General features: G+C 57.9%; 1 protein-coding gene across 1 annotated transcript in view; it reads left to right on the forward strand.

The window, feature by feature from the left end:
* Positions 1-3,805: 3,805 nt before the first annotated feature.
* LOC113938967 (SLP adaptor and CSK interacting membrane protein) overlaps positions 3,806-9,750 on the forward strand; it is a 19,995-nt gene continuing 14,050 nt past the window's right edge. The window contains 3 exon segments of the mRNA XM_027624468.2: positions 3,806-4,305; positions 4,307-4,446; positions 4,448-4,493. Of these exon segments, the coding sequence (XP_027480269.1) occupies positions 4,051-4,305; positions 4,307-4,446; positions 4,448-4,493 (441 nt within the window). The 5' untranslated portion in view covers positions 3,806-4,050.

The raw sequence follows: 9,750 nt of genomic DNA on the forward strand, positions 1-9,750 counted from the left end.
TAACATGTTTAGGGGCACCTGGGTGGCTCAGTCGGTGAAGCGTCTGCCTTCGGCTCAGGTCATGATCCCGGGGTCCTGGGATGGAGTCCCGCGTCGGGCTCCCTGCTCTGCGGGAAGCCTGCTTCTCCATCTGCCCCTCCCCCCACTATGCTATCTCTCTCTCTCTCTCTTAAACGAATAAATAACATCTTTTTTAAAAAAGCAGAATAACATATTTAACTCGTACATGGTTGATTGCCAAATTGCTTCCGACTTTTCACTATTATAAACAATACCACCCGAACCCCTTTTCCATTTGTCTAGGTATCTCCTTAGGGTAAATTTCTTTTCTTTTTTTCCACAGACAGAGAGAGAGAGAGAGAGAGAGAGCAGAGCATGGGGAGGGGCAGAGGGGCAGAGGGAGAGAATCTCAAGCAGACTCTGCACTGAGCATGGAGCCTGATGTGGGGATCGATCCCAGGACCCTGAGATCATGACCTGAGCTGAAACCAAGAGTCGGATGCTTAACCAACTGAGCCACCCAGGCACCCCTCGTTTCATTTTTTTTAAAGATGTTATTTATTTATTTATTTGACAGAGAGAGACACAGCGAGAGAGGGAACACAAGCAGGGGGAGCAGCAGAGGGAGAAGCAGGCTTCCCCGCGGAGCAGGGAGCCCGATGCGGGGCTCGATCCCAGGACCCTGCGATCATGACCTGAGCCAAAGGCAGCCGCTTAACGACTGAGCCACCCAGGCGCCCCCCTCATTTCATTTCTTATTAGCTTGTAAGAGGTGTTTTCAGATTAGAAACACTGACCCTTTTCCTATTTTTGTTCCGACTATTGTTCCCCATTGAGACACCCATCTTGCAATGATGCATCTGGTGTCTCTCATCCTCCAGAAACTTTAAAATCAAACTTATCAATGCTTCCTTTTATGATTTCTGGTTCCGTAGCAAACTTAGAAAGTCTTTCCCCACCCGTGATCATTTTAAGAAGAAAAGTATCCGTAGTTGCTTCTGGTGCTTCTCTCTACTTTCATGTTTTAAAGTTACATCTTGGCTGTAGCTGGAATGTGTTTTCCTGGGCGACTGGGATCCAGCTACGTAGTTCTTCAAAGTGACCAGGCAGGACCGTGAAATGAGTAGCCCATCTTCCGTGCTGATCTGAACCACCACCACTGGCATCTCCTAAATTCCCAAGCGTACTAGAGTCTAGCTCTGGGCTCTGTTGGGATCACTACCGCAATTATCCCGATTGTAATAATCCACTTCCTTGCTTCATCCCCACCAGACCGGGAGCCAGTTGGGGCCAGGGACTGGGTCCGGTTCCCCATGGCGCTGGGTGCCGACGCACGACGACCTCTCACCTCCCGGGGAGGACGTGCACGCAGAGGGACGGCTTCGCAGGCTCACGCTCCCAAGGCTGACTCTTGCTTGCATTTCAGGCTGGGCGAGCTCTTGCTTGCATTTCAGGCTGGGCGAGCCCTCGCCACCCCACCCCACCCCCCGCAGAAGTCGCCCTGAGTGTCGGGGCACGGGGAGCAAAGCCCTGGTCGATTATTTAATCACTTCATGGGATGGACAGTGATTATAAGTCTCTGGGGGAAAACACCAGGGTCTAGTCTGAAATAGGAACTGTTGATTTTTTGTTTCTTTCAACTTCACATCATTTGATACTTTGAAACATAGGGTGACAAAGTGTTGGATGGGATAGGAAGGAGCTCAGTATGAAGCCAGGAGCAAGGATAAAACGAGAGTTTCCTTGCTGTCCTGCCCTGTTTTCTAGGACCCTCCTCCCCCCACACCAGGTGACCCGCGGTTCCCTGGGTCTCAGGGTCTCAGACGGCGGCACACTGAGCTCTGGGCCCCCACCCTTCGGCCACCTGCTCCGGGGGAGCTCCCGCTGTTGGTTCCAGCTCTGGGTCTGGAAGCCATACTCCTCCCGCAACCCCCGTCAGCCGGAACGAACCGCGGCCCCCGGAACCATTGCTTCTGCCCCATCCAGCCCTCGCTGCAATCGCTGGCCACGCCAGGGGCTGACACTCGCGAGGCGGCCTCATTCTGTGTGCGATTCCCATGCTGCGGCCACCTGGCAGGATGCTGAGGAGTACATGGAATCCCGAGAGGAGGAGGGGACTGCAATCCCCTGCCAGGTCCCTCCAGTCTGAGGGTCTGGGGTTCTGTGGCTTCCAGAGGCGAAGGTCCCGCGTGTCCGGCCGTCCCCAGTCGGTGGGCCACAGCGGGAGGGACCCTGAGGCAGGGACAGAGGCACCGCAGACGGCCACCAGAGGGCGTGCCCCGTTCTTCCTGAGCCGTGGGGCCTCTGCACCGCCCAGACCCGAGGAGCATGGCACCTCCCCGGGGCAGAAGGAAGGCCAGACAGACCTCCTGCCCCTCTCTGGGTGGAAAGACAGCGACAGAGCCAGGGGGAGAATGTGGGCGGAGGGAAGTAGGCAGGTCCACAAGCCCTGGGGGGGGGCCCCAACTTGGCTCTCCACCCCCGCCCACTGCTATCGGCCACTCTCCAAACACTCCAGCGTCTGTCCCTGTTCCCTCCACTGTGTGAACTCCTACACATCCTTCAAGGCCCAGTTCAAACGCTAGTACTGCACCTCCCAGCCCTGCCACTCCTGTGCTCTCACGGGGAGTGCTCACTGATCCTGAGACCGGTGACAGGTGCCCTTCTGTCCTGGAGAAGGTGGGCTCCACATCTGAGTAGGGACCTGTGCCAGGCGTCGAAGCTCACCTGCATTGTGGCATGCTCTCACCTTCCTCCCATGCTCTGAGAGACTCCCCCGAGGGCAGGTGCTGGGTCTGAGCCTCGCCGGGCCGGCGCAGAGCCCGGCAAACAGGCCCTCCGGTTTGTTGGAAGGAAGCCTATGTCACTCACTTCTCTCTGCGAATGGCTCAGCTTCTTTTCTCGGTCAACACACACCTACCAGGCATTTTCCATGGTGTCCAGGGTGGAGTGGGTGCCCTGTCCCCACGGGGACAGCAGACCGTCACAGTGGCGGCTCCATGGCTCAGTCCCTGGGGCACCTCGGCATCACCAGTGAGCTCACTTACTGTGCAAGCAAGGAAACCGAGGCTCAGGCAGGGGAGGGGCTTATGCAGGACACTGTCGGCCAAGTGCACGTGGGGTTCTGGCCCCCAGAGCCCCAGGCCTGGGCCTGGTGTGTCCTGTGCACGTGGGGGGGGGGGTAGCAAGTCTCTTGAGAATGCTGTGTCACCTAATGTGGGCTGACCCTGAGCGTTACTGAAACCACTTACTGGTGAAGCAGTGGGATGCAAACTGAAGAGCTGTGGCCTTGGTGGCTGACGATCAGCTCTACCCACAGAAGCACATCTCAAAAGATCATTTTGAATTTGCTTTCAGGGGGGGTTTGAGTAGCTCAGCTTTGGCTCAACCCTCCTAAGAGAGAGCGCAGAGTTTGCACACGGACAGACCTGGGCTCAAAGTCCTGCCCTGGGGGGCCACGCATGCGCCGACTCCAGCCGTGACCTGGCAGAGCTTCGGTGGGCTCACCTGAGAGGTGGAGGTGATAACCCCCCAGGCCCATGGAGATGCGGCCAGACAGGGGTGGACCCTGGTCCCTGCAGGTGCCCCAAGTCTGAGTCCAGGACCATCGGGCCGGCAGCTGGATGGTGGCCCCAGCACAGTGTCTGTGACCTGGAGATTCGCACACCCTGCAGATCAGGAATCCTGCAAGCCAGCTGGTAAGCGCGTACCAGGAGCCTAGGGTAGCATCGTTACCATGGAGAGCCGAAATACCCTTTCTCCTCGGGCAGACATAGTGCACCCTGTGCGTAGCTATTTTTATCGCCAGAACGCTCGTTTCAGTCAGAACGGTCAATTCGACAAAATGGTTGGTTGGCTCCCCGCCCCGGCCCCCGCCGAAAGTGGCCATGGGCACTGCTGGGGACTATCGACCCTGCAGATGGAGACCCAGCCCCCCAGGACGGCCAATGGGCCCGTGTCTGGAGCAGCCTGCCCGCACACAGTGACAGCAGAAGCTGGCTCAGCAGCCCCCGGGTGGGCCCGGGCATCCTCCGGCGGCTCTCCGTGGAGATGCTCTGTCTGTCCCACCCGAGCCCATACGGGTGGGAGCCGGCGTCTTCGTTCTCGGAGCCCCAGGCCCAGCTGCCGCAGCCAGGAATGCATGGCCAGGCTCATGTGCGGGGACCCCACAGCCACCCCGTCCACCCTGCCGAGCCTGCCCCCCGGCCTGACCCCCCACACCAGGTCGTCCTCTGCGGGGCCTTGCAGGAGGAGGTGCCGGCTCCTGGGACCCGGGCAGCCAGCGTCCCTGGCAAAGGGATGGGCTGCCGTGTGGGCCCCACGGCCCCCCTGCCCCGCCCGAGGGCTGAGCAGGAAGGGGAAGTGTGGTCTGGCTGAGGCTCACTGCTCCGGGGTGGGCGGGAGGCCTGTGGGCGAGGAAAGCCTCCTGCTAGCTGCTTCTGAGCCACTGCTGTCCCCTCAGCCGCTCCCGGATGGACACCCTGGCAACCCAGGTAAGCGTCTGGGCTTGAGCCGCCCGAGTGCCGCCTGGGGCGGGCATGGAGCCCGATCTCTCGGTGGCCTTGGCAAGTCCACTCTGCCGCTCGCTGGCTGGGGAGCTCAGAATCACAGCACCCCTCTGGGCCTCCATTCTCCCGCGGGTCTGTTGGGGGGTTGAAATGACATAACGATGGGCCGCGAGCTGTGTCAACCGTAGAGAGGTGGTTAGCCCTCTCTGGACTCTGACAGTGAGTCTGGGGAGCTGATAACTGGGAGGACCCTAGTGGATCCGTGCTGGGGGTGAGGCGGCGAGGCGGTGACTATGCAAACCTTGGGCTGCATCTTGGGGCCCGTGCGGGAAACACCTAGCCGGGTGCGTCTAGCATGTAGGGACCGGTAGGGCATCCCCTGTTCCCGTGGCCTCGGGGTCAAGCTGCGCCGGGCTGGGGTCAGATCCCCACCCAGCCCCCTGCTGCTGCCCTGGGAAATCACCGTGGACAGGGCCTGGCCTGGTGTTTCCAGTCCCACCCTGTCACGAATCGCTTGTCCCGAGAGCCACTCCCTTTCCTGGCCCTCGGCCGCCAGCGTGCGGCCCTCCTGGGGAGCTTTGAATGTGGGACCGCCGAGCCTGGTGAAGACAAGGCCTGGGGGGCCTCTCGGTATTTCTTAGGATAAATGAAAACTTCAGGGAAACAAGGGGAAAGAATGACCCCACATCCCACAACCTCGCAACAACCACGGTAGAGTTTGGTGTTTTGCCTTCTAGTTTTTCCCCTACGTGCAGATAGTTTGAAAAGTTACCACTGTCTTATATTGATTAAATACGTTCTAGAGAGGACGTGCGGGTCTCACTGGCTGTCGGCAGGCCCAGGCGTCCCCAGACCCCCCACCTGCTGATGGCCCCAGCACTGCTCCCAGACAGCCCCCCAAGGGACAGGGCTCTAGGTGTCCTGTTCATGCTCAGAGCCAAACACATAAGAAAACCAGCAACAGCGCGAGACGACTCGGTTGGACCCAAGGAAGGACTTCTGGGTTGCAGAAATCCTGGGATAACTTAGCAGGAAGCTTGAGTCATCCGCAAGTCCAGAAGGTTCTGCCCAGGGCAGATGCATCACACCCAAGGCCGTGGAAATGCTGCAAAAGCCACCTGTTGGGGTGGGGTGAGCAGAAGCTCTTTTTAGATGTGATACCTGGAGTCCTGGCAACGTGTTCAGTTCATGCTCCATGGCAAGGCTCGGCGGGAGAGGGAGAGAGGAGGCTCCTGCCCTCGCTCAGCGAAGGATCTGTGCTCTGGGCTTTCTCGCGGCAGTCTTGGGCCACACACACGGGGAACGCGGAGAACAGACGCAGCTGCCGCGGAGGCACAGGCCCTGCTCTGCTTTCTCAGGGTCTGGGGTTCCCGGCAGGTTCCTGGGTCTCTTCCTTTCTTCCCGCCTTGTGACTGTGGCATGTGACCCACGGAGTGGCCCTGTGCAGTTCTCTCCCGCCAAACCCGTCCCATGCTGCCCGCGAGGGGCACCCCGCTTCCTTACACTGAAGTCTGCAAGTTGTGCCTCTGACTTTTACTTCCTTTGGGCTACTTCTCGGGCTGTTTTTCTAGGAATGATATTGCAAAATCAGAGGATAGGACTGTCTATTACAGTCCTTCCTGTGCTTCCCCCGCCCCCGGAAAATTTTAAGTTTATTTAGTTAAGTAATCTCGACACCTGACACGGGGCTTGAACTCACGACCCCCCGCCCAAAATCAAGAGTCGAGTGCTCCACCAACGGAGCCAGCCGGTCGGTCCTAAGGATCTGAGTGTGAGCAGGGGCAGAGGAGGGAAGAATTTCAACTGGGGGAAAAATTAAAAGAGAGGGGAAAAAAGAAGCTGGAATTAATTTTAATCATATTTAACTTAACCCAACATATCTCAAGTATCCTTTCCACAAGTAACCCAGATACACATTTATTAATGATCTTTTATGTTCTTCCTTCCACACGAAGTCTTTGAGACCCAGCAGGTGCCCAGTGCCTCGTGGGGCCAGTGGCTGCCATCCCGGGCAGGGCAGGCCTCGGGTAAGGGGATGCGTGTCCAAGGCACGACACCGTAAGGGCAGAGGGCGAGTGCCGAGCGCGATCCCCATCCTCCCGCCGAGCTGTTTGCAGGTGCACCTCCTTGTACAGAGACATTGGAGGCCCCTTCCAACTCCAGCTGGAACCCCAAGCCCCGGGCTCCAGCACACCTGCGTCTTCTCCCCACCTTTTGGGATTCTTGGCTACTTGAGATCATTAATTTTTCTCGAGGAAAAACACAAGTTTTTATATCCAGGCCCTGACCATTAGTGGATCTTGAAGGAAACACAGGGGCTCACGCTCTGTATTTTTTTCCATGAGCTCGGCTAGACAAGGCGGGAAAACACTGGGGCGTGTCATGTGTCCGAAACACAGCTCGTCGTGAAGCGTTTCATGTATGCGCCTGTGGAGTGTGTTCCTCCACGATAGAACTTGGTTGTTCGGGGGGTTTTGTTTCTTTTTTAAAAAGCAAGTGCTGAATAAACCCACAATCTCCGGAATTCCCGGCAAGGGCACGGTATGAGTTCTGTTCCTGACTCCCCAGAAGTGCCTTTTGGGGAAGTGAGAGCCAGGGCTGGGTCGGTGACTGTGCTTGGCTGCCCTCCCGCCCCGACCCACTCAGCACAGCAGCGGGCTCCCCGGGAGGTTGTGTGGGCTGCTGGAGTGAGGCCGAGAGGCCAGAGAGAAGCTGGAGCTCCACCCGCAGCATCACAGGGGCGTCCACTTCCCAGCAGGTGGAGAGCCCGGCGGCGAGGCCGGGCTGCCCACCTGCCCACATCCTCAGAGGGCGAGTCCGGCCACAGGCCGGGGGAGAGCCTGGCGCTTCATTCATTCCGAGATTCCCAGATCCGTGGGGAGCGCCTCCTGGGCCCTGGACACAGTGGTAAAGACAGACGGTGAACTAAGCGACCAATAGGCCCCAAGGGGGGACGGCAGCATCAGCGCGCGTGGGCCCAGCTGGAGGAAGGACGCGGCCCTCCCAGAGATGACCACGCGGGTGTGCCTCCCGCCCGCCCCGCCCAGCGCCCGCCGACTTTGTCTCCTATTTCAGACCGAAAGATCAGGGGTGTTGGCCCCCCCCTTCCTGCCCGCGGGCCCCAGCACGCCCTCTCCCCTCTCCATCTTTGTTCCCTTTTAAAAGCTCATACTTCCTTCGGCCCAGCCGGGAAGATGTCTGTCTTCGCTGTACTTCACTCCAGTCTTCTGTCCCAGCACCTTCTCGGTTTAGAACCGCGGAGAAGCCTCTCACAGTCTAAACAAGCCATGTCTCCTCCGACTCAGCGTCCAACCTTCTCTTGCCTTCTGGGGCTTCATCACTCTGATGGGGAGCAGGGCAGGGTCACTAGCAGGAGGACAAGCCTAGCTACAAGAGTCTTTGTTCCTAGTCATATTCACTTATATCCTCGGGGGACTTTGGAGGAGATCCTAGGATGCCCCCGCGCTTGCCAATGCCCTAGGGGATCCAAGGAAGGAATCCAATGCCCTGAGGAGCCAAGGAAGTCATTCACACCCTAGTAAAAATTAGTCCCTCTTCCTCAGAGCCTGGCACTCTCAGGCAAATGAGTCTGAATGGAGAGGAAGTGGGGAGAGAGGGAGCTTGGAACTTTGCAGTGACTTGTGGATGATGGACTTTCAGACATTGTGACAAGCAAAGAGGAAAGGTACTTGGGTCGAGGGGTCTTTTTTAGCGCCTTGCTCTCCACCACGCTGGAGCTGCTGCCGCCTCTGACTGTGGGGGTGGGGCTGGGGCGGGGGGGAACCAGCCTCCCGCGTGCTCACCCAGCCCAGCTGCGGGCTCTGCTGTCTGGCCCGATGCATGCCCCCCCCTAGGGCTGAGCCCCCTGCACTGCTTGTTAAAAATGCTGGTCCCCGAGTCCCACACTGGATCCACCAATCAGAACTGGCTGTGGGGAGGGGGCTGGGACCCTGGCATCTGCATTTTCATACACCCCACAAAGCCGCCGATCATTGGTCACAAGTGAGGGCCCTGGGGTCCGAAAGACCAGGGTCTGGCTTCTGATTTCTCTACTTAATAGCTCTGCGACCCTGGGCCAGTGACTGAGATCTAAGCCTCTATTGTCTTATCTGTAAAATGGACTCATAACCACAAGCTGCCATTGTGAGAGCGCCTATAACCCATGGCGCCCTAGCGCATGGCGCATGTTACTTTTCTGAGATGCATTTTCATATTGCGGTTCTTATTATGTGGAACAAGACATAGCGAATGGCTGAGACCTCGCCAGTATTGGAAGTTCTCGAACGAGGGTTCTGCTTTCAGTTCTGTTATGAAAGGAAAAACATTTACCAGCTTGGTGTCAGCCTGGCAGAGTTAACGGGGCAGGAACTCAGGCGACGGACGGCACCGAGCTGAAATCTTAGGTTAGTCGATCCCTAGCCGTGCTGCCTTTAGCCAATAGCTTAACCTCTCTGAGCTCTCTATTAAGGGTAATAACAGCACCCCCACCAGGGAGGTCATAATAAGAATTCAGAGATAACATGTACATCACTGGTTCTCAACCTTGGCCCTGTATTACTCATCTGGACAATTTCATTAAGACAAATAAACAAAACCCCAATGGCCAGGCCCCCCACCCCAGATCAATTAAATCAGAGTCTCGGATGCAGGCCATTGTTCAAGCTCCCCGGGTGATTCCAAGGTTCAGGCAGGGTGAGGGCGGGGAACTTCGATATTCCCCGAGTTCTTGGCCCAGGGCCTGATGCATCCAAGCTACTCTACAACTGATATCCGAGGGTGCTCCCCCCACGCCTCTTCCCTTCCTTCCTCCGGTGTGGTGGTCACCAAATGCTCCCCCAGGTTACAGGACCTGAGGTCAGGCCTGCAGCTCCTGACCTCCCAGCAACTGGGACCCCCAGGCCTGCACCTGTGGGGGTGCAGGGACAGCCCCTGTCCCCTCCCCGAAGCCCCGGGACTGCTGACCTGGGCCCACGTTGGCTCCTCTTCTGGTCCACACTGGTCTATACTGGACTGTAGGACTCCCCCACTCTGGCTCACGGGGCCCTGCGCTACCTGTGAGCTTCAGTCCTGCCTTGAGAACCTTCCTGTGTCCTCAGACTTTTGAAAACAAAGATGTTTCCTCCCATGCAACAGGCACCTCCCAGAAATAGAGACCCGTGTCCATCCCTGGCCCCCCGACGAGGTCAGCAACGCTGGGCACCGTGCGGTGGAATTCTGTCGAAGATGGCAGAACCATCCCTCC

This window comes from Zalophus californianus, chromosome 16, assembly GCF_009762305.2.
Source record: "Zalophus californianus isolate mZalCal1 chromosome 16, mZalCal1.pri.v2, whole genome shotgun sequence".
Classification (NCBI taxonomy): domain Eukaryota; kingdom Metazoa; phylum Chordata; class Mammalia; order Carnivora; family Otariidae; genus Zalophus; species Zalophus californianus.